The sequence below is a fragment of the Pantherophis guttatus genome, chromosome 2 (genome assembly GCF_059756535.1).
Source record: "Pantherophis guttatus breed Tessera chromosome 2, ASM5975653v1, whole genome shotgun sequence".
In the NCBI taxonomy this organism is placed as follows: domain Eukaryota; kingdom Metazoa; phylum Chordata; class Lepidosauria; order Squamata; family Colubridae; genus Pantherophis; species Pantherophis guttatus.
The window spans coordinates 43,830,396-43,855,780 of NC_142064.1; the positions used below are offsets into that span (position 1 = coordinate 43,830,396).

At 38.3% G+C, this 25,385-nt stretch overlaps 1 protein-coding gene across 5 annotated transcripts in view; it reads right to left on the minus strand.

Moving 5' to 3' along the window:
• Positions 1-25,385, minus strand: part of MCTP1 (multiple C2 and transmembrane domain containing 1) — a 156,251-nt gene that overhangs the window by 86,254 nt on the left and 44,612 nt on the right. For 4 of the 5 annotated variants that reach the window (XR_004595265.3, XR_015732159.1, XM_034440691.3 and 1 more), the window contains exons 6-9: positions 24,223-24,261; positions 10,591-10,761; positions 5,631-5,761; positions 1,696-1,882 (exon numbers count right to left, since the gene is read on the minus strand). Coding sequence is in view for 3 of the 5 variants with exons in the window: in XM_034440691.3 (XP_034296582.2) it covers positions 1,696-1,882; positions 5,631-5,761; positions 10,591-10,761; positions 24,223-24,261 (528 nt within the window). In the remaining 2 variants the exon portion in view is untranslated. The remainder of the gene's footprint in view (positions 1-1,695; positions 1,883-5,630; positions 5,762-10,590; positions 10,762-24,222; positions 24,262-25,385) is intronic. The other variant, XM_034440692.3, reaches the window with a different exon arrangement.

The following is a 25,385-nucleotide window of genomic DNA, read 5'->3' on the forward strand; positions in this document are numbered from 1 at the left end:
TTTTTTTAACAATACTGCTATTCTCTATTAAAATTTGCTTAAACTAATAAAAAAAATTGGGGAAAAGAGATGTAGGTTCAAAAGTTGTGATTTACTGGTTATTTGTTTATTAATAAAAGATAGTCAGAACAATGAACATCCTTTGCTTCATATTTTTCTGGTATACTGGATACCAAAATGCATATTTCATTAAAATTAATATCTGAGAAATGCATTTATCTCCCAAGATATAGATCAGCTTGCCTTAGTTGACTCAAAAATCTGAAATAATATTGGGTAATCATTAGTTTTCAGATGATTTAGTATATTTCTTAGTTCTTGATTTTAAAAATATAATGGTTAGGCTTGCTAAGTCACCTCTATTAAATTGTGTTTATGATAATACTATTGGTGTATGATGTGTACAAGTACTTGCAGGCAGCTGATTCAGTGGAGATAGGTAAAATAAATTTGCTGAAGCACACATCCTGCTAATCTGTTTGAAGAATATTGTACAGCAATAGTACTAGCACTTCATATTATCTGCACAGCCTGATAAGGTACATCTTTATTAAATTCACTTATTGAGAGGATGTCAACCATAGAATAGGAATATTTTAAAACAAAACAAAAAAAAATTGAACAGTCCTCTGTTAGTCAGAGTTTAGCTTAATGCACAGTGTCTAGAGATAACTTCTAAACACCTGGCAGACCTATACAATAAAAGCTTTGTAATTTTAGGAGAGATAGCTTTTCTTCTTTCTTCTTTGTGTTTAGTAAGTCAGTTTTAGTGAATCCAATATTAAAAAAACTGGAGTAAGAGCTCCCCTTGCTGTTCCTTTACTAAAACTACACAATTGCTTCTATGATACAAGGACAGAATATTTTTCAAAATGTTCAATATCAGATTTTAAACATTCAGTATCCTTATTATTTCTTTATGTTAGATTTCTAAGCTACTCAAAACATCTGATTCTAATAGAACAAATCCCTGAAGGAAGGGCTTTGTTTTAAATAATGCAAAGTTGATCCACATATAAAATTCAATTCTTCAGCTATTTAAGGACCATTACTTGTTGGCAAAGTCAGTAAGGAAAATATCTTAATTATAACAAGAAGTTAACATTTCAGTGAAAAAATAAAATCAAGTAAAACTACATTTATACATATATATTAAAAATAAACAAAATAATATTTATTATCATAAACTGGAGGAAGCTACCCACAAGAGTTAGTACAGATGAAGTACTGTATATAGTCTTAATAGAGTGAGCAACAGGTTGATGGAAGAAGAGATAGCTACAGCTGCCATACTAAACTGATATTCTAAGGAAAGTGACTTCAACAATTTTTAGTACTTTATAGGTTGGTTTCTTATCCATACTGTTTCTTTTGGGTGGGGGGAGGATTCATCTAGAAGGAACAGATCTCTGACTTGTGGACTCTCCTGGACACCGCACTACTATAACTTGCTAAAGTTGTGACCAGAAGGATCTCATCCTCTATTTTATCGTTTAGTAAAACTGTATTGTATTTTTTTACTGTTACCTACTGGGAGCAGAACTATTATGGCAGCATATATAGTAAGTAAGTAAGTAAGTAAGTAAGTAAGTAAGTAAGTAAGTTAGTTAGTTAGTTAGTTTGTTTTTCCTTTTACATTTCACTGTTTATCACTATAATCTTACGCAAAAAGAATAAGAAAAAGATGCTGCATACATATCTTTTTAGGATTTCTTTCTGTTCCTTTGGGTCTTCCAAGGCATTCATTGAGAAGTCAGAGATGCTGACCGCAGCTGAAGCAGTCAATGTAACCAGCAGTATCAGATGCCCTTCGCCTTCTTCCAGAGGCAGCTCTAGCTTATGAGTATGCTCCTTGCTTAAAGTTGACAGGTCAACCTGGCACCTAGAAACAAACATTTTCTTTAGCATGATGTTAAATTTACAACAATGCTGTGAAATATTGTGAACTCAGTTACCCAAAATGAACCATATTATATTTACTTCTTATTTTCAGAACAAAGTCTTCAAATCATTCAGCAAAACAGATATTTTATAGAATCATACTCCTGTCTATGAAGTTGAAATGCTAGAAAAAAAGAGTACTAGAAATGAAATGTTCCTTTAGCGTCCTTGTATAACTTTTAAAAATTCATAGCAGGAAATCCAACATATTGCTAATGTTGACCAAACTCCTTTTGTTGACTGAGCAGCAAAGAGATGAAGGTCCCCTCTTCACTACAGCCTATGATCGCATACTCTAGATAGTGGGGAGGAGGGCAATCCTGATTTGGGAAGGAAACAGGGAGACTGAAAGTCTTATTGGTCAGATTTCAATATATATAATGTTAGCATTTAACCAGAGATGTAACTGAAATCTATCCAACCTTGGTTCAGAGCAGGGGTGAAATTCTCCCGGTTCAGACCGGATCGTCCAATCCGGTAGCGATGGCGGGTGGTGGTTCGGAGAACCAGTAGCAAAAGTCCCTTCCACCCCCATGCCCAGCTGAGTTGTGCAATTATCAGAGGTTTTTTTTTTAAAGTATTTTAAAGTATTTAAAGTATTTTTTCTACAACCTCTTCAGCCGAAAAAATGCTTTTAAAAGTAAAAAAAAAAAAAAAGCCTCTGATGATTGTGCGACTCAGCTGGGATCGTCAGAGGCTTTTAAAACCATTTTTTCTACAACCTCTTCGGCCAAAGAGGTTGCAGAAAAAATGCTTTTAAAAGCCTCTGACGATCCCAGCTGAGTTGCCTGATCGTCAGAGGCTTTTAAAAGCATTTTTTTTTACAACCTCTTCGGCTGAAGAGGTTGTAGAAAAAATGATTTTAAAAGTTTTTTTAAAAAGTTGGCCACGCCCACTCAGTCACATTAACCCCCCACCAAGCCACGCCCACAGAACTTGTAGTAACAAATTTTACATTTCATCACTCGTTCAGAGTGCAACACATGTTTGGCTACACACTCAATATTTTTTTTCTACAATCACAATTTATAATGTTATCTCTCCACCTATGCAGATGGATCATTCTAGCCATAAGAGGAGGTAGGGAAAGAGACAGAGTTTTAGAAGTATTTCCCAACCAGCACCTAGTAAGTCAAAAAGCAAAAGGACAAACAGATTTTGTACTCCAGAAATCAATATCATATGAGCATCATAATCTGGATATAGAGCTGAGTGTAGAAGCAGATCTATCTTTACACAATTCATGTGGCAAATTCCTTGCTGATAATTAACTGTTAATAGGCAAAGCCCTAATCTAAGCATGCAACACAGATAACAAAGTCAGGCAAAGCCCTTGAGGCATTAAGCTGATTCAAGCCAAAGAGTCCAAAAGATGAGATGAAAGACACTTTTAATAGATATTTGATCAAATGCCTTGAGTATATTCTTCATAGTATCTTCTGAATGCAGACATAACAGGGAGTTTTGTTGTGCTAAATTTCCTTAATCACATATATGCCAGGAGTTCATATATGAAACAGGATGCTAAACAGGAAGAGGTCATCACAGATAGAATGAAACATCTTTCTCTTCTTTTCCAACTGTGCTCTAAAGTGTGTAAAATTATGCATATAACAGTATGAGATTAAAGTTAAATCTTAGAATTTATAAATTAGTATGTGTATCAAAGTTCGCTAACTACATGCATTATGCATTTATTCTTTAGTCTATTTTTCCCTCTGAACAAGAGCCAGTTGGTCTAGTGCAGTGGTGGGTTGCCCCCGGTTCGGACCGGTTCGCAAGAACCGGTAGTAAAACCGGCGGGAGACTCCGCCCACTGAGCGGACATTATCATAGGTGATCTGCACATGCGCAGAAGCTTTTGCGCATGCGCAGAAGCGCGTGTGTGTGCTGCAAATCAGTAATAAAGGTAAGTAGAACCCACCCCTGGTCTAGTGGTTAAGGCACCAGGTTAGAAACTAGTAGATTATGAGTTCCAGTCCTGTCTTAGGCGTTAAAGTTGGCTGGGTGACCTTGGATTAGTCACTTTCTCTCCACTGATGTCCTCAGACTCAGATAATAGATTGGTTGGTCAATTCTTATCGTAACCAATGGATCAATACGAGGCTAATCTGAAAAAAAAGCAGACCCTTCACTTTTAGGAAAAAAAGCTAGGAAGGAAAAAATCTCTCTGCAAGAGCATTAACTATTCCATACATCGACGAAAACAGAAATCAAAGCCCATCAAGTCCCACAATAGGCTTCTAATCTCAATTATACAATCTATTCTTTGATATTCACAGAATATCCTAGTTCTCAAAAATCACTTAAAGTGTAATAGAAGAGTATTGTTTGATTTAATCTGACAATCCAGCAGGTCCAAGTTAAGCTCACAATAGGATTTATCTTTTATTCATTTATACTCTCAATTGCTATTCTGTTAGTGTATAAATAACATCATAGAGAGTGCAAAAAAGGAATAATAAATAATAAAAGCATGCAATAAGGAAGGAAATAAAGCTAAAGCTAATTTACAAGAACACCATTAAATACACCCAAATCTTGAATTCCAACCTCATGAAGCTAACCTTGGTTTTATTACCTACTTTCAACTTAACAACAGTGAACACCACAAGTCACCAGAGCATCTATGGGATCTCCATATCATGTGAACATAATCAAATCCCAAACATGTACTATACATGTCAATGACACATTTGTCATCTTAAAAGAAAATCAAATTGGAAGCACACTTCGAACACTTAATTCCAGATGCCTAGAAATGAAGTTCACTAAGAAGATTGAGAAAGAAAAGAAACTCCCATTCCTTAACATCCTTGTCACCAACAGAACAGAAAAACAACAAACCTTGAATGTGTTGCAATTTCTGTAGTAACCACCCCACAAAATCAACTCACAAAATCAGTTACGTAAGTACTTCAGAAAAGCAGGACTTAACTACCTAATTCAAGAAGAACAACTACCTCCAATTTAATTTTAAAAGTTATTTAGGAATCAAAACAAAAAACAGATAGACTTCCTTCAAGAACTACAACTATCTGAGGAGCACTGGTGGCACAATGGTTAGAATGTAGTATTGTAGGCAAACTGCCCACAGCCTGGAGTTTGATCCTGATGGGCTCAAGGTTGACTCACCCTTCCAAATTCAGTAAAATGAGGACCCACATTGTTGGAGGAAATATGCCGACATTGTAAATTCCCCAGAGAGTGCTATAAAGCACTATGGGGCAGTATGTAACTCTAAATTATGCTATCTTGTTATTGCTATCTATTTATTTAAAACCTATAGCTGCCCATATTATATCAAAAATCATATTCCAGCTTCTGATGCTGACGTTCCGCCTTACATATGTAATATATATGATGCTAGATAGATAGAAAGTATTGTATAACCAATAACTGAGTTAATTATCAAATATTACCAATAGAACCCTAATCTTGCACCATAAATCTTTTGAAAAGGGATGGTTTTTAGCTGATATGATCTGCCATCAATATATTAAAAAAACAATTTCCCTGCAGAATTAGGCAATTTCTAAATGTTATTTCTTTTTTTAAATTCAAAAATTTTACTTCAAGCAATTCAAAATTATATGTTCTCTTCTTCAAAGCTTCTTCATTCTCATTCTCATTCTCTTCTTCATTCTCATTCTCTTCATTCTCATACTATAAGTCATTTGTAGACAAACCTGCCAATAAAATCATCCTTTTTGCCAGCATCTCTGTCCCATACTGTAATATCAACAATTCCACCTCGTTCCTCATAAAGATGTAAGTCAAATTGTTCTCTCCACCTGGGATTCAAAGTTTTTGACATTATCTAGAGAAAAAATTAAAAAAAGAAATATTTCTGATGCATTTTATCTCTAAGAACAACAAAACAGAATTTTGATTATTTTAATAGTTATACATTTACCTACTTAGTTTTGTATGTAAATATTAGTTGTCTGCTGGATAACAGGAAATATAATATTTACCCACATTTATTAAAATGTTCACTGAGAAACATGTTAAAATTTTCTCAAAACAGAGCTTCCGGTTTGCTGCTTGTCCCCGCTGGACACTCCTCCGGGATCGTCGAACCCACTGCCTGTAAGAGCCGCCTTTTTCAGCGGAATGGCGGCTCGAAAAAACTCCGTTTCCATTAGGAAACGGAGATAGAGCCGGCTGGGGTGGGTAGAGTCCTCTGCCTAATCCCAAAAGTTTTTTATTTACTTTTGGGAGGGAGCGGAAGAGACTCCCCGTATCCCCAGCCGATGCTCCGGGCTCTGGGAAATCTCTGCTACACGCAGAGCTAGGGGGCAAAAGCAAGCCTGTAAATCTGTCAAATAAATTAATTAAAGAAGATATGAGCTGGACCTCTGATCCTGAAGCGCAAGTATTCTTTTTATTCTATTTTGCCTAAGAAGTGAAGTGAAGGGAAAAAAGCTTTTTTTAAAATGGCGATTGCTGCTGCGGCTTGAAGAGAGGCTGAAAGGGAAACTCCTTCCGTTTTTAATTACAAAGTAGCGGAATGAATACTTTTGGCTGTAACTGAAGGCAAAATCTCACTCTCATTTCGGGTTTTTTTTTCTTTTTTCTTTTTTCTTTCTCTTTGAGGATCTGATATTGATCTTGGTTGGAAAAAAGTTTTTTTTTCTCTCTTTTCCAGTAAATTTTGTCTGCGTGGAAAAATGGCACTGAGATTTATAAAACTAGACAAACAGGCAGTGGGGGGGGGGATTCCCCCATTAATAAATTACATCAACAAGTTTTAACTCTCCAGTCACAGAAACCTGACTTTAATATAATAGAATTTCTTCTTGAGGAGATTGTAAGAAGGGATGAGATTGTGAATCAGCAACTTGAAAAATTTAAGTTGGAAATCAAAGAAATTGGTGAATTGGTGAAATCTAAGTTTGGTTTTCTGGATCGAAAGATTTTAAAAGTAGCTAATGGCTTAGCAGACTTTATGACTCAGTTGGAAGCAAATACTAACTCTAAAATGAAAGAAACTGAGGACAATTTGGATGACAAGATCCAAAAAATTAAAAAGGATTTGGCAAACATTCAGGATAATAGTTCAGAAGACAAACTTAAAATGGAGGCTGATCAAAAGACTGTTATTGAAGAAAATGTACAACAGAGGATTGAAAGAGAAGTTTTAATGATCCAATACAATTTTACAGAATATGCAATTAGACTGAGAGGTTTGCAGGAAGATGACAGAGATGATTTAAGGAAGATATCTTCTGAAATTCTGGCTGGGATTTTAAAGGTTCAACCTGATGAAGTGTTTTGCAGGATTGACAGAATTTATAGAATAAACTCCTGGTTGGCAAAACAAAGGCAATTGCCTAGAGATGTGGTGATTTATTTTACAGACAAAGAAATTAGAAATAATATTGTCCAGAATTCTTATGATTCTGCTTTGCAATTTCGTGGAAGAAAGATTTGGATTTTTAAGGAACTCCCGCCCAAGATGTTAATGGAGAGGAAGAAATTTGGTTTTCTAGTGAATGAGTTAAAAAAAAGGAATATTCTATTTAGGTGGGACGTCCCAGTTGGTTTAATATTGAGACACCAAGGAGTAAGATACCAACTGGATACTGTTGAAAAAGCGGAAGAATTTTATCAAAAAATTTTAAAAATAAATTTAACATCTTTAGGCATAACACAGGACAAGCAAAAGGAGTTGGAAATAAAGGGAAAACATCAAATTACAGAGGCTGTGGTAGATAAACTGTCTTTGGACTCCTTGGATACCCCAGCTGGACTGTCTATAAATTTGAGAGTAGTGTCATCTGATTCTAATGTGATTAACTATCAACTTACAAACAAGTGCGTAAATCAACCAGTTGATATACAAGTGAAGGAAAAGACATATGGGATAATAAAACAAAACCAACAAGATCAATTTACAAAGCAGAATGACAACCGATCAGCTGATACACAACTTGTAGGGAGGAAATCTGGATGGAAATGCAACCCGCAAAAGAAAAAGAAAAGAAACAGATTTCGTAGAAATAGTAGTTTCTAAATCAAGCAACAGTGAAGCCAGGGATTTTAAAAAAATAAATGAACATGTGAAAAGATATTGGAGGCGAATTATCGTTTAATACTATCTTGAGGAAAGTGGCAGATCTCTGCAATGCCGTGATTTTGGGATGTGGAAAGAGCCTTACATTGTTGGATTTGAACTATCTATTTTGGATTTCTTTTACCGATAAATATATTATATCTATTTTGAGTTACAAGGCAAGAGAGTCATGCTGGGGCATGCAGAAGATCTGGCTGTTACCCACAAAGATGATGGGGATTTATAATCCTGATGAAAACCACAATTACAACTATATGGAATATAATTATAATGTCACTCGGGTGGTTGTTTTTATTTTTATATATACATGAGGATATTTATTATTGATGGGGGCAGAAGATGACTGAAGATTTTGAATAAACTGTTGCACCAGGATGCTATGTTACCCTATTATGGATGATGGATTTAACAATCTAGTGGAAAGACATCAAAGAAGATACTAAATGAATTATAAATTTAAAGTTATTGTCTTTTTTTATAAAATGGAATGTATATATAGACATATGTATATTTTAGTAGAGTGGGCAGTGGATTATATTTAGAATTGTAGTGTATGGTAATCTTGCAGGAAACTGGGTTGAAATAGGCTAGTTTAGTGATTGATTAGTTTAAGAAAAAGGATTTTTAAGACATATATTTTGGGGAGTGGAAGAATCGGATAGAACTGAACAAATGTTAAATTTGGAGAAGGCTGCTTTGAAATGTTAAATTAATATATATAATATATATAAAAGTAAAGGTTATGTTGTTGTAATAATAATAATATTTTATAAGTTTGGGGGAGGAGAAAAAGGGTAGATTATTGCGAAAAGCGGAGAAAAGCGGAGTTATAAGAATACTTTGCTAAGGGTCAGTACTTTGAGGAGTGAGTAAGGGCATGGTAAAATATTATGTAATTAATTATGAATTAGCTTATTGTTGTGAAGAAGAAGTCACAGGGGGGGATGGGTGGTGAGGGGGGGTTAGGGAAGAAGGGAGGAAAAGGGGGAAAAACTTGTATTTGAAAAACTTTTTCAATAAAAAAAAAAATTCTCAAAACACACAAAAAGTATGAAGATTATAACAAGACATTATTTATAGTTTTAGCACATTTTCCTTTTACATCACAAAAGAACTGATATGAGTTTCTAGTTTTTAGTTTCTAGTTTCTCCTTCAAACTCTTAAAATAGATTTTTTTTCTTGCTTAAAGACCCAGACAGATGAAACAGATTTTACACCTTTTTCAATATGAAATTCATAAAAATTTAATTTCTTTTCTCAATGCTTTTCTTTCCTTTAAAAAATCCTATAATAAAAAGAACTGAATTATTAAAAACAAACATTACATAAAAATAAGACATTCCTCATTCAATTCTTTAAAGCTACATAAAATGTATCATTTAATTTAGTAAGAGTTTTTATTCCTGACCAAAACAGTATCTGAGACAGGAGCACAGTTCACACACACACCCATCACGTGACCATATTTTGAAACATTGGCAACCTGTCTGCATTTATGATAAGTTGCCAAGTGCTCTGCAATCATGTGATCACAATTTGCAATTTTCTCTGCTGTCTTCCCCAGAAAGTTAATGGGGAAGACAGCAGAGGATGTTGACAGTAGAGGGGGATTTGAGGTCCGTTACCCTGCATGCCAAGTAATTTCCCCTCCCTCTATGCAGGCAAGTGAAATCCTCCTGCATGCTGGAGGAACAGACCTCAAATCTTGGAAAAACGCTAGTGAAGGCCAGCATTCCAAGTCTTCCAGAACACTGACATCTGATAGTGTTTTTACCAGATTTGAGGTCTGCTTCTCCAGGGCACTAAGGGATTTCCAAATCTAGCAAAAAAAGCTTGCAAATACCATCTTTCTCACAATTGTTCTTTCTAGTATCTGGGGATCATTGTTCGCAAGGTTTATTTTCCAAACTTTACATTACCTTTGGTGTTATCCTTTGCACTTTTTCAGTTTCTTCAGCATCCTTCTTCTACTTCTTGTTGCAGAACATTTATCTATATTTTGTGGAATATAGCCTAATGCTCAAGTATCTGATTAAGCCCAGGTCTAAAATCATATGATCGTATTCTGAGGTTTGATTTAGTAAATCACTAGCTTTAAATCGAGAGTTCCAAACATTGCATAGTATTAAGGCTAATCAACATTTCACTATTTTTTAATATTGTATAATAACATAATAATTAAGACATGCAAATAGAATAGAAGGACTGTGGCAAAAAAAGCAAAGGTAGTAGCAATAGCAATAGTTGCCTTGGGTGCAATTCCAAAACAACTGGACACAATCGACATTGACAAAATTACCACCAGTCAATTGCAAAAGTGGCTTTACTCAGAACAGCTTACATCTTATAACAATATCTGTAACACCATCAAACATCCACATCTGCCTATCCCAGGCCCTTAGGAAGGACACAATAGGTGGATAAAAATGCCAAATCCAGTCTGAACATCTGGCTGACCCTGTGATGAACTATAATAGTCAAATAATAATTTCGACAAAAAAAATGCTGAAGTTACATTTAAAAAATTCTACTAGGCTCTAAAAAATAGTTTAAGAAAATCAAAAGTTACCTTACTCTTGTACTTCTGATGTCCCAGCCGAAATTTCACATAGGGATCACTCAGCCCATTTGAGTCCATGGCTTTGAGTCCACAACCTTCAATTAAAGTGATACTGACTATTCCTCTCCATAGCTGAGCTTTTTTGTGCAGGTCCGACAGACGTATACTCTGGGTCTGAAACTTCAGGCACAGAGAGAACTCTCATTTATTAAATCAGAAGCAAACAATAATGATTATTTTAAGAAAATAGGAAAGGTAGAAAAATGTCTTAATATTTAGGAACTTCTTTGATGAATGGTTATTGATGAAAACAAGATTTTAGAATAACAAGAAACAACTGTATCTTAGTCTTTAGTATTACTCCACTTTTGGAAAAAAAATGAAAAAATGGAATGGTGATTATATATACAGGTAAGTCTTTGATTAATGGGCAATTTGTTCTATGGCAAACAAAGATTTATTTGAAAGTTCTTAGATGTTTGCAACTCACAGCTATAATGTACTTGACTTGCAATAAAAATGCACACTTTAATCTTTTATAAATCATTTTAGCAATCTCTCAACTTTTCAAATACACTAAACTCAGTAAATTTACTTCTACTTTTATTATCTTTCTAATAATGAAGAATAATTGATAATATTGCATTGCTTGCAATTACCCCTAAATCTTATTGTCACTATAATTTATATCCAACAGTTATTCAAAGCATGTCAAGATTTAAGAAAAACTACAAAGCACTTTTAAAGCTAGGAAACAAAAAAAGAAAAGAAAAAGAAAATACCAAGAGTTTCTTTTTTAAAATAATTGCAAGCAAAGAGTGAGATTAATTTAAAAGCTACCTTGATACTATATAGTTTGAAAGAAAAATAAGACATCTGAAATAAAATAGAACTCATGTAAAATAATGGTTTGTACATATCTGGGGAAATATTCTGGGCATACATTGAAAATTAAAACCTTTGGAACATTGCCCGGTAACTATTGGACTGATATACGCTTTGGAAGAGAACTATTTATTAAAGGGCCAGCTTCAGTCTCTCTAACTTGTGTTTGTTACTGCCGGGCTATTTGAGCCTCTGCAAGGCCACTTGTGGGAGGGGACAGAACAATCAGTCTGCTGTCAGTACCTGGAAAGATTCTACATAAAACAATGCAGTACCATATTTTTCGGACTATAACCGTGATGGCGAACCTAGGACACCCGTGCCACAGGTGGCACACGTAGCCATATCGGTGGGCACGCGAGCTCTGTTCTGCCAGCTGATTTTCGGGCCTTCTGGGCCCACCAGAAGTAGGGAAACAGGCTGTTTCCTGCCTCCAGAGGACCTTAGGGGATGGTGGCAAAGGCCTGTTTTTCTCTCTCCCCAGCCACCAGAGCCTTTCTTGAAGTCTAGGGAGAGCGAAAATGGCCTTCCCCCCACCCGGAAGCCAAATGGCCCGTTTGCCAACTTCCAGTGGGACCGGAATTTGGCAAAAGGGCTGTTTTCAGCCTCTGGAGGACCTCCGGGGTGGGGAAGGCCATTTTCGCCCTCCCCAGACTCCTAGAAAGGCTCTGGCGGCTGGGGAGATCAAAAAATGGGCCTACTGTACCATTGCATGCCAGGAGCAGGGGAGCGGGGGGTCATGCACACATGCGTGGGGGGATGGTGCATAGAATTATGGGTGTGGGCACGCACGTGTGACACACACACCCAGCTCCTGGCACACGATGGCAAAAACGTTAGCCATCACTAGACTATAAGATGTTCCAGACTATAAGATGCATGTAGCTTTTGGGGAGGAAAACAAGAAAAAAATTCTGTGTCTGCCTCCCACCAATTTGCCTCCTTGCAGCAAAGCTGGGTCAGCTTCAGCACAGCCTGATTTAGCACAAGCAGCTGATTGTCGATTGGATCGGCCTCCCAGAATACAGATGATCAGCTGTTCCATGCTGCGGGGATCGCCGTTGCCTATCGCTGGCCTGTATGCCCCATTTTTTGCCTCGAAGTGCCCCATTTTCTACCTGTCACGAGTGTTTCCAGGATTGCTGTGGCTATCTGCCTACTCACAAACAGTATGGTTTTAATCAAGCCATCTGCTGTTGCCAATTACCTGCAAGCCTTCCCCGCCCTAGTTAATTGCAGGTTCACTCCCTATATAAGCAAGGACCTTTTGCTTGCTACCCGGGCCTAGTCTGATCTAGGCCTAAATGCACAGCTCCTGCAGGAAGCTTGTTGCAACGCCGCAGATGGGAGAAGAATGCAGATAAGGACTCCAGACGCCGCTACAGAGAGACTCCCACGGATGCTTGCCTTTTGCTGTTTTGTAGCATGCAAGCTATCATCGGGACTGCTGTTGCTGGACCTTCTTCCTCCCACAAGCTTCAAGCAATGTTTGCTTTTTGAACTGTTTTTACTTCAGGTGACTTTCAGCTGTGAAGCTCGTGCTGCTCCCATTATGATTGCCTTGATGATGTATCGACGCCGAAGCTGCTTACCTTCATGCTAGCTTTATTCTTTCGTGAACTGTTTTGGTATTGTGGAGAGGGATCTAGGGAGATAGCCTTGTTTCACATACCCAGATAAGACTTTGTTTTTAATGTGTTTTCTTAAAGACATAGTGCTTTTTAAATGTTTTAAAGTAAATTATATTTTTACACAAGACGCCTCTGTCAGAATCATTTCAGTCTCAGTGTGTTTACTCATGAGCTGGTTCACGGTCCGGGGTACCCCTCAACCCCATTTCCTCACAGTTGGTAGCAGAGGATGGTTTAACGAACTTACGCTCATGTGGTAACGCGCTAGACTGGAATGTCTGCAGTTGAATAGATGTTGACTAGGGCAGCAGCAGCAGCACAAAGTATGAAGTCACAAACTGGACTGTCTGGGGCTCAGGCCAAAAATGTTTTGGCTGAAAACCCCCAAACTCTAATTGATTTAGAGAATAGTGGAGCTATAAGTTTTGGAGCAGAGGCCTCAACTTCTGAAGGGCCTAAGATAGTGAATAAACCATCATCACCAAAAGGAGTAGAGACTGGAAGAACGCCACTTCAGGTCTTGAAAACAAATACAGAGGTGGATGATGAGTTTAGGAAGGCAATCCTTCAGTTTTTAGGTTTGCCCACAGTAAGTCAGAACCCGACTGCTGATTCTAGTGAATTATTAAAGAATTCAGCCGTGAAAGGAAAGAAGATCGAAGTCCTACAAAACACCGGATCGGTAAGAGACTTTCAATCTTTTCCTAAAACCCGCACCTCAGACCATAAGTGGGTAATGGGGGATAACAGACTGCCTGATTCAAATGTTCCTGCTTCTTTGTTAAACCAGCATGGCCAAGTTGACATTGCGCCACCTGCTGTTGAAGCCATCATAGATCAGGCTATAAAGACTTTAGCTCCCTTGATGACATCAGTGACTTCTGCTAAAAATTTAAGAGACTCTCATGTTGAGCGTAAGGTTGCAAGTGTGATAGAGACTTTGGCAACCATTTTAGGCGATGGTTTGCAGGCACCATCGGCTCAACAAATAGGAGCTGCGCATCCCAAAGCCCCCCTGATGTCTGCGACTAATTCAGCGCACGCCACGAGTGGGATATATCCATCCGTGACGACATCGACATCCAGGACGGTTCCGGAGGCTACCTCAACTGAAGATAGGAATTTGGGAGCGCGTCCAAAAATTCCTAGAGATGTGCACCAGAGAGGACCCTCGAGTTTTTGTGATCAAGCCAGGATGAGTTTTGCATCCGCACAACGTGAAGTTTTAATCCCTCCCATTGGGGAGGAACGATCGTCAGAATGCCAGATGGAAGACACTGTGCTGTGTGCTTCCATTCCAATGCCTTATTGCCCGTTCCAGGACGGACCACATTTTGAACATCAATTAATGTCTATTTCCATGTTTAATAATGTACAGGTCCTTCCTCCTAATTTTAAAAGTTTAAGTGTGGGTGGAGGAAATTTTAAGGAATGGGTTAAAAGTATTCAAGTAATTTTAATGAAAGAAAATGTTTTATCGTTGCTGTTAAAACCCCCACCTAGACCATGGTCCTTAGAAGTTGATATTTTACACCATAAGGCCTTTTGTATTTTATTGATGTCCATTAACCCTGCACTATATCCCAGTATACCTAGTAACCTGACCGTAACAGAAGTTTGGGTGAAACTACATAAGCTATTTTGTTCAAAAAGCTCCCATGTTACAAACAGAGTTTATAGGGAGTTCTATTCCGCAAAGTTGAAGGCGGGAGTAGATATTAATGAACACTTATGTGAGTTAAACAGTTAAGGCAGGAATTGATGTTGAGGGGGGAAACAGTGTCTGAACAAACCCTCATTACTGTTATACTCAATTCCCTTGACCCTAGCTGGGATAATTTTATATCGCAACTGGATAATGTTAGTTGTAATAACTTATCTTTAGAAGTGTTATCTGGCAGACTGATTGCTGAAGATAACTTGCGAAAATGCAGGGCGGCTTTTCACAAAAAGGAAAAACCTTTAAGAAGGCCCGATAGTTCAGATAGAGCATATACTATCGGAGAATGCTTCAATTGTGGTTCAAGAGAACATTATAGAAGGGATTGCCCACAAAATGTGAATGCTAGGGCATGTTCAAAGGCACCTTCTGATAATAAATGTAAAAGGAGGCCATTGCCTCCTGGTAGAAAGCCAAGTATAGATGTTCCTAACCACAGAAGGGGTAAAAAGCCAAATGGAGGCAACAAAGGGAACAATCCCAGGTTTAATGATAGCTCTGTAGGTATAGTGGAAACTACTGAGTCAGAGCTTACAAGGGAACAGCGAGAGCAACTATGGTTAATGGACAGTGGAGCCAGTAACCATGTTGTCAGTGACCGAAGGTTGTTTGCTAATATGAGAAGGCATCAATCCATGGTCAAAGTTGCAAACGGTAAAAAGGTGAATGTTGTTGGCATTGGAGATGTTTATATCCCTGGGATAGGGAAGATTCACGGAGCATTGTATGTACCAGAGATAGATCATAATCTGCTAAGCCTGATGAGGATATCTGAGAACCCTAGAGTGGAGATTCTGTTCTCAGGAGGAACAGCTGTGATCAAAAACAACAAATGTGTGATTGGGGAGGTTTTGAAGATAGGTGGCTTGCCTTATTATTCCCCCAATACGAATGCTGAGTCCTGCAGTGATAGCAATTATGTTATCTCATTTGGTAGTAACAATGAATCACAGTTAGAACTAGGTGATGAGGATCAAGACTTTCACCAGGGGAAGCCTTGTAAAGACAAATGTAAAGTTAATAAAAAGTTTTTAAATTTTAACTTAGAGTCAGATAGTAGGAAACCTGAAAATGCTAATGCAATTGCTACAGGTGAGCCGCTGCATAATGAATGTGCTCACTTGTTGCATCGTAGATTAGGTCATGTGAGTTTTCCTATAGCAAAAAAGGTAACCGAACACTCAAGGGGAACCAAGATCAATGACTGTAACACATTCCTAGACTGTTCAATTTGTAGGAGTGCAAAGTTGAAGGCGAAATCTGCGCCCGAGAAGTCTCAGAGGTACTCTGAACACCCGTTTCAGCTCGTCCACATGGATTTGGTGGGTCCATTCGCACCTTCCGTGGGTAAGAGACGGTACTTTCTTACCATAGTAGACGACCACAGCAGATTTGGATTCGTTTTTCCCCTAATGTCCAAGAGTGAAACGTTGACTAAGTTTAAGGAATTTTGTAACTTAGTCCAGAACCAGCACCAGGTCAGAGTTAAGAAGATCTTAACTGACAGGGGGACTGAATTTAATTCCAGGCAGTTCTCCAGCTGGTTAAGGAGTAAGGGCATAGTCCACTTACGCACCGCGCCTTACTCTAAGTTTCAAAATGGCGTTGCAGAACAGCGCAGCGATGTATTACAAACTATGATGCGGTGCGCCCTAGAGGATTCCGGACTAGACTTCGCGTACTGGGTAGAAGCAGTTAGATACGCGAATTACACCCTGAACCGTGTGTGGTCTAGCGTGGTGCAGAAGACCCCATACGAGGTGCTATACGGCCATAAGCCTAGCTTGGCACACCTCCACGTTTTCGGGGTGATGGCCGATGTTCATGTCCCGAAGGAGCTCAGGAGAAAGGGAGACCCAATCTCTGTTAAACTGAGATTTGTTGGTTATGAGCAGGGCTCCAAGGCATTTAGGTTTGCCTACCCTAACGGGAAATTAATGATATCAAGGTCTGCCACTTTTCACGAAGGGGCCAACTGGAGTAAGATCCATGCCAATGAGATTCTTACTCGGAATCCTTCCCGTAGTCGTCATAGGCAATCGGAGGATGTATCGGAAAACCTACCCGAGGATAGGGATACATCTGGTTCTGGGAAGCGTGCATCCCAGGCACCCTTGAAAGGGGTATTGAAGCGCAAGATGGGGGTAGCCAGGAAGGATAGGCGCCCAGCTTCTGAGACGCATAGTGATAGTCACGAGGTAGATGACTCATCGGACGACTCTGATGTAAGTGACTCCCCTAAAGGCAGACCAGTTAGGGTTACCAGGGGCAATAAGCCTAAGAGGTACGACGACTTTGTTACCTCAGTCGACCAGGTTTTGGCCACCCCTCAGAGATATGAGGATGTGTTGGCCTTACCTGACCATGAACGACAGAAGTGGCTGGCCGCCATGGATACAGAATTAGACAGCCTGAGAAGGCTCGATGTATTCATGCCAACAAGATTGCCCAAGGACAAGAGGGTGATCGGCACCAGGTGGCTTTTCAAGCAAAAGCCCATTGAAGGTGGGGGCTTTATCTATAAGGCGAGACTAGTGGCGCAGGGATTTTCGCAGAGATTCCCTGACGATTATGAGGACACCTTCTCGCCCACGGTGCGCCCTGAGTGCGTGAGAACAGCTCTCACCATCGCTACCATGCGAGGCGAACATGTATATCAGTTCGATATTCAGACCGCGTACCTGCACGCCCAGTTAGACAAAGAGCTGTACGTGAGGATTCCTCAGGGAGTAAGCCATCGGGAAGACGATGTGTGGTTGTTGAACAAGAGCCTATATGGCTTAAACCAATCTGGTAAGCGATGGTACGAGTGTCTCACAAAAAGCCTGAGAGAGATGGGCTTTTTACCATCGTCGGCTGACGAGTGTGTTTTTGTCAAGGAAGATCAGGGCATTAGGGAAACAGTACTGTTGTACGTCGATGACATACTATATATTTGTAGATCAGAGAACAGGCTTAAGAAGTTCTCTGAGGACCTAAGTAAGAGTTTCGCCCTAAAACCATTAGGTCACATTAGCAAATTTTTAGGGGTGCAATTCGTAAAAACCGAGAAGGGGTTTCGGCTCTCTCAGGAAGATAAGATTCAGGAATTGCTTAAAAAGTGTAGCATGGTAGAGGCGAAGCCATGCGATACCCCTATGGCAACAGACTTCCTTAAGAATATGTACACTGAGAGCACGGAGTTTGAGGATAAGACCCTTTACAAGTCCGTGATTGGGTCGTTGTTGTACATTGCAAATTGGACTAGACCGGACATCAGTCTAAGTGTAAATGTGTTATCTAGACATTCTGAACATCCCACACAGTACCATTGGAGCGGAATCAAACGACTCCTGAGGTATTTAAAAGGTACTGTGAACTATTCATTGTTATTGGAACCAGAAGCAACTAGAGAATTAAGATTGAGTTGTTTTTCGGATGCCGATTGGGCAGGGGATGTTAGATCTAGAAAAAGTACCTCGGGGTACATTGTATACCTAAATAGTAGCCCATGTATTGGTATTCTGGGAAGCAGAAGTTAATTGCAACCTCCACAGCGGAAGCTGAGTATGTGAGTTTGTCCAAAGCTTCCAATAACCTAGTTTGGTTTGATGATCTTCTGGTAAGTTTATGGAGGCAGCCCATGCAACCTATAAAAGTTTATGAGGATAACATGGCTGCCATTAACATATCGGAAGCCGATGCTGTAGGCCAGAGATCGCGCCATATTGATATTAAAATCAAACATGTGAGGCAATTGGTGAAAACAGGTTTCATTAAGACTGTGTATTGTGAAACCAAGGAACAGGTAGCGGATGTGTTTACCAAACCGCTGCCCCGTGACCAACACCTCTATCTTCTGGGAAAAATGTCGATGGCTATGTGAATGTACTTACCATTGATGTATATATGTACCCAATGTAGAATGTATGTTTGTTAACCGGCCAAATAGCCGCAGAGAAGGGGATTGTCACGAGTGTTTCCAGGATTGCTATGGCTATCTGCCTACTCACAAACAGTATGGTTTTAATCAAGCCATCTGCTGTTGCCAATTACCTGCAAGCCTTCCCCGCCCTAGTTAATTGCAGGTTCACTCCTTATATAAGCAAGGACCTTTTGCTTGCTACCCGGGCCTAGTCTGATCTAGGCCTAAATGCACAGCTCCTGCAGGAAGCTTGTTGCAACGCCGCAGATGGGAGAAGAATGCAGATAAGGACTCCAGACGCCGCTACAGAGAGACTCCCACGGATGCTTGCCTTTTGCTGTTTTGTAGCATGCAAGCTATCATCGGGACTGCTGCTGCTGGACCTTCTTCCTCCCACAAGCTTCAAGCAATGTTTGCTTTTTGAACTGTTTTTACTTCAGGTGACTTTCAGCTGTGAAGCTCGTGCTGCTCCCATTATGATTGCCTTGATGATGTATCGACGCCGAAGCTGCTTACCTTCATGCTAGCTTTATTCTTTCGTGAACTGTTTTGGTATTGTGGAGAGGGATCTAGGGAGATAGCCTTGTTTCACATACCCAGATAAGATTTTGTTTTTAATGTGTTTTCTTAAAGACATAGTGCTTTTTAAATGTTTTAAAGTAAATTATATTTTTACACAAGACGCCTCTGTCAGAATCATTTCAGTCTCAGTGTGTTTACTCATGAGCTGGTTCACGGTCCGGGGTACCCCTCAACCCCATTTCCTCACACTACCTCTGTGCGTCCCATTTTTGGCCTCCGCACACCCCATTTTTGGCCTCTGTGCATCCCGTTTTCAGCCTGTTCCAGGCAGCATGGATTGCTGCCACTGCCTATCACCGCCAAACGGGACACATGGAAAATGGGACATGCGGAGGCCGAAAATGGGGCACGCAGAGGCCAAAAATGAGATGTGAAGAGGCCAAAAATGGGGCGCTCGGAGGTGGTGATAGGCGGAGGTGATCCCCACAGACTGGAACAGCTGATCGTCAGTATTCCGGGAGGCCAATCCAACCGACAATCAGCTGCTCATGCTAAATCAGGCTGTGCTGAAGCTGATCAGGCTGTTTGTTGCAAGGATGCAAATTGCTTGGAGGCAGAGGCCGAAGGGTGGGGGCTGGCGGGTGGGCAAGGCATCAGCAACATTCGCTCTATAAGATGTACAGACATTTCCACCCACATTTTGGGGGGGGGAAGTGCATTTTATAATCCGATAAATAAAGTAATTGCTGGAAATCAGCACACAGTACCTCAAGAACAAGTCTTGCCATACCAATTTTATCTCACTTTTAAAATTGGCTAACTATAAATTGTGGGAGTGTCCTAGGCATAATATTTTGAATTCAGCAAAGTATTTCACAGAATACCCCACAAGCTAGTTAAATGAGAGCTAGCATAACAATCAAATCACTATATAGATGGTATAAAAATGTCTCTAAGGACTGGTCATCACAGATTTCTTGTTAAACTGGAGTCTAGTTAGTAATCCTAGGATTTTGAGGTAGTTCCCTCATTTAAATATTAACAAAGCTAACAATGTTTCATATCAGCTAAGATCATGGTGAAGCTGGGATGGGGTGAGTGCATCCATCCTGGTGCTCCTTGATTTCTCAAACAGTTTTTGATACTATTTGACCCTGGCTGTTGGGGTTAGGAGTCACTGTGTGGCAGTGATTAACCTCCTTCCCTGGGGTGAAATTCACTTACCTTCCCTACTGGTTTGCAAATGTGCGCACGCCGCACATTTTTAAATTATTTTAAATTATTTTATTTATTATTTTATTTATTTATTTATTATTTTCTGATTTTGTATCCAGAGTCTTTTGGAGTGGGCAGCCATAAACAATTTAAATAAATAAAAGTAATAATCAGGTAGATGCTAAAATTCTAGTCTAACATTGAACATTGAATTAAATATTGGAAAAAATAGTAGTTTGACAGTAAATCCAGTACACAAGAAAAATGGCATCTACACAGATCTGAAACAAAAGAAAACAAATTGTGAAAAGACACACTTTTGTTCTTTTATTGAATAGCCCGAAGGCCTTTTCAAAAAAAAAAAAAGAAAAAGATAAAACAAACAGTTAGAGAAATAACAGCCTAAAAATATATATATGACATTTAAAATTTAACAATATCGAAGTTCAATAACTAGATTTCCAAAACTAGATAACCCAAATAAGATAGCTCCTCTCTAACTCAGTTCATCTTTCTTACAATCAATGAAATTCTTTTCGATATAACTGGCTCGTATTGCTGTCATCCTTTTAAGATAGCGAGTGATAGCCCTTACCAGGGGAGGAGAGTCTGCCCTCAATAGAAATGATAATTTATGCCTTACATTCCAGTGGGGAAATTTATTTATAATTGGGGACAGATATTGTTTTCTTACTTCCTCATACAACCTACATTCAAAAATTATATGTGCCATAACTTCCACAACCTTTGCCCCATACATGTTCTTTCGTCATACAGGATTTTCCGGTAACGGCCGAATTTGACGTTGGTATCTAAAAGTTCAAATCTAAACTTGACAAATAGCTCTCTCTCCACTGATGGCATTTCTAGATGTAAATATTTTTCCAGGGTAAAAATTGTTTTAACTGCTGTCAGAAGCTTAAGGGAGTGATTAGTTGAAAGAGTTGCCATGTCCATTTGCCCATCTATATCTTTAATCCGTTGTTTAACTTGCTTCAGTGTGTCATACAACGGGAACCCTACGCCATATCGATTCAATATTTCTGACAGCAGAGTTAGCCAGGAATACCTTTGAGGATTTGGAATCTGCTGTTCCTCTAGGCAGATTTTGGGAAGTCTGCTGGCTTCCATCTGAGTCATTTTTAGCCAGTAGGCTACCGCCCTAGTAATTGTGTAGGTGTGCAGTGAAAAATGTCCTAATTCAGCTCTGACAGCTGCCGCCGAAGTGGAATTGTTTACCCCCAGCATCCTCCTTAACAAATTATTTTGAGTTCTCTCCAATATGGAGGCCTCTGTAAGACCCCAGATTTCGGCACCATAGAACATAATCGGAACAAGTTTAGCCTGAAAGACTTTACGAATTGGTACACTTTTGTGAAAAGGTGACTTTTCAGCAAAACAAAACACAGTTCAAAATAAATTGTCTGAGATATTGGAGCCGATATTTGTGAAGTTCAAGTGCATAAATATTTAGCTGCCATAAATTATTTTTGCAGGTTATTTCAAGATTGTAACCAGAACTAATCTACCAAATCTTATTACTTGCTCAAAAAATACAACAAGTACATGATGATATCCTGATGAATTCCTAAATTGATAATGCTGCATAATGGTTTATACTCTTTGCATGGAAGTATAACTTTAGTAATGTTATAAAGAGCCCATACTATTCACAAGTCAATGCAAAAGCAGAAAAAGCTGTTCAAATTGCAAACTGAATTTGAGAACAGAAAAATTCCTTCTTAGATATATTAAATCACACAGCAACTCTCACTCATGTTCCAAATATTACCCAGCACAATTATTCATGGATAATTAGCTATGAATCTTTTTCTCTAATACTAAAAACAAATATGTATTTTTATTGGTCTTATTTCAAGAAAGGCACTGTATCAGATGCAAAAGCAAAAAACAACCGCCTACAAATTCAATAATGACAACAATTACTGTGTGGTCACCTCACCAGAATTGGATCCCAAATAAAAATTAAATAATAAGAAGGAATGGTAAGAAACAGCAAATATTTAGGAACAATTGTCAGATACCTCATCCTACCTTCTAACACTAGTAAGAGAATAATACAGCTATATCTAGAAAGGCAAACGCTATTCTATTCATAGGAACATACACAAACAGGATGAAGTGACATACGATTGCTAACAGATAAGACCTCTAACATAAACTTGTTCCAAATGATAACAAACAACTACCAGTGTTAGATTCTCGTTCCTTATTTTTAGCATGGAATTTATGATTTCTAGAAGCAAAATGTTCTAGAACGTAACTTTATGTATCTATACAGGGCAGGGGTGGTATTCACTTACCTTTGCTACCGATTCGCAAATGTGAGCGTGCATGCGTGCTCGCTTCACTCGTGCACGACACCTCCGCACATGCGCAGGACTTTCTGCACATGCATAGAGCGTCAAAAACGGGACATGATGACATACAGGCGGGTGGACAAAGCCTCCCGCAGCCGCTGCTACAGTTCACCCAAACTGGATAGAACCAGCTGAATACCACCACTGATACAGGGCGAAAATAGCAATTATTTCTAATGGCAAAATAATGGCTGGTGCTGTCAGAAGTGATTAACAGTTTATTTATCATATTAGTGTCAGAATTATAAAAAATTAGGGGATTTTGTTGTGTATTTAATTCAGTTTATGATTTAAAGGAGGGAAAATATAGTGAAGCACTATAATAATGAGGAGGCAACAATATTTTATTGTTACAGTAGGTATAGTGAAACTTAAAAAGATGCTACAGCATCTACTGTGGGAGCCAGTTTACTATAAAAAATCTTAGTGTAAACATTTTATATGTTTTAAAAATAAATTATTGAAGAATATGAGGTAGATTATACAGGGACAAATGGATATAAAACATCTTGGAGCATGTAGCAAGCAGTGAGGACAAAGCTCCATTCTACATTTCTTGTCTATTATTAAAATATATGTAACATATATTTTAATAGTAGATAATATAATAATAACTGTTAATATAACAGTTGCGTACATATCTGTATTTCAAAAAAAGAATAGAAATATTCTGTTTCTCAAAATAGAAACATTTATATTACCTATTAAATAGTGTATTTTGTCATTCCCAAAACTGCAGGAAGGCAAAGCTTGTGACTAAAGCATGTACATATTCATACACATGATTAAGAAAATGTATATTTTATAGTTGTACTTCACATTTTTTAGATTTGTCATATAATTATGATAAATGTAATATATAAATAGAGATGAAATATATATGCATAATATATGAATAGATACTGATATATACTTTTAACTACACTTATATGCATTCAAATGCATTCTGAATGCATTTATTTATTTAATATTCTGCCTTTATTATTTTTCTAAGTATCTCCTGGTGGCAAGCATACCTAATACACCTTCCTCCTCTTATTTTCCTCACAACAGCAACCCTGTGAGGTGAGTTGGGCCAAGAAAAAATGACTGGTCCGAAGTCATTGATCTGGCTTTCATGCTTAAGGCAGGACTAAAATTCACAGTCATCTGGTTTCTAGTCTGGTTTCTAGCCTTAACTACTGAACCAACTTATATCAGCTATTACCAAAGTATATATAATTTTTTTTTTCAGTAATTAAAGGACCATTCCATTGTCATGATTATACAACAGAAAATAATAAAATAATAAAATTTACAGAGAATAAGCTACGTCACAGCCTGAAGTTCAACGTGATAAATTATAAAATATCAGTTATTTCAAGGCTACATGCCAAGAATTACCTTACTTGTTCTTTTCCAACTCTTCCTCATTAGCACTGTCTGCAAATAAAATAGAGCATTTTAATCACCTTTTACTTGTTCATAAAGGCCAACCGCCTTCTAAATTAGTAATGCACATGACAAAACATCAGACAAATTTTAAAAAAATAAAGACAGAAATCAAACAGCCACAAACATTCACATTGAAACACAATTACGATTTAAGCTCCTATTATTTAATGAAGAAATTGTATATGGTAACCTGAAGATGTATTGAAGATCTCAAAAAGAACAAGAAATGAAAATTATCTGGAAGTAGGAGCATTCTAGTTCATCCTACTCTTTCACAGAGCACAAGATATATAGAAATTGAAGATCTCATTCAGCAATATGAGAGAGAAATCTCCAATATAACAAATTCTTATGATAGACATCCACATACAAAGAAAGATCAGTTTTGAACAGGTATGAGCTGTGGTAGCACAGTGGTTAGAATGCAGTATTGCAGGCTAACTCTGCTCACATTGCCAAGAGTGAGCTAGCCAGCTCAAGGTTGACTCAGCCTTCCATCCTTCAGAGGTCAGTAAAATGAAGACCCAGATTGCTGGGGGCAATATGTTGACTCTGTAAATCACTTAAAGAGTGCTATAAAGCACTTTTAAGCAGTATATAAGTCTAAGTGCTATTGCTATTTGTTTATTAAATAATCAGGGTGTTTATTTGAATTAGATTATTTAAAAATAATTTTTAAAAATTCATGCACTATGGTCTTATGCTTAATTTTTAAAAAGGAATTTTTAAAGAAAATGCCTTAACACTAATTTAATAGTCAATCCTGAAAGGCTTCATGGATACAGCTGTCTTTTGACATGCATTTTACAATAAGAAAATTTCAGTGGAAGTGTAAAAGCTGGAGAGACTTGGTATCACCTTTTTTTGTGAATGTAACAAACCACCCTGGCATTGCTTTTCAAAGGCCCAAACTACTAGGAGTTCCTGATGTTATGCTGCTATGCACCTAATCAACTAGGTCCCCAAGTAGCATCCCAAAATGTAGAGCAGTTGGAAGATTGTTGAAGAGCATCTGAAGATAGAAGACTGATTCCCTGATAGTGGAGAATGATCTCAGCCAAAGCTATGCACACAGGTGTGAAAAACTGCACTTTGATCCCAAGATCAAAGTG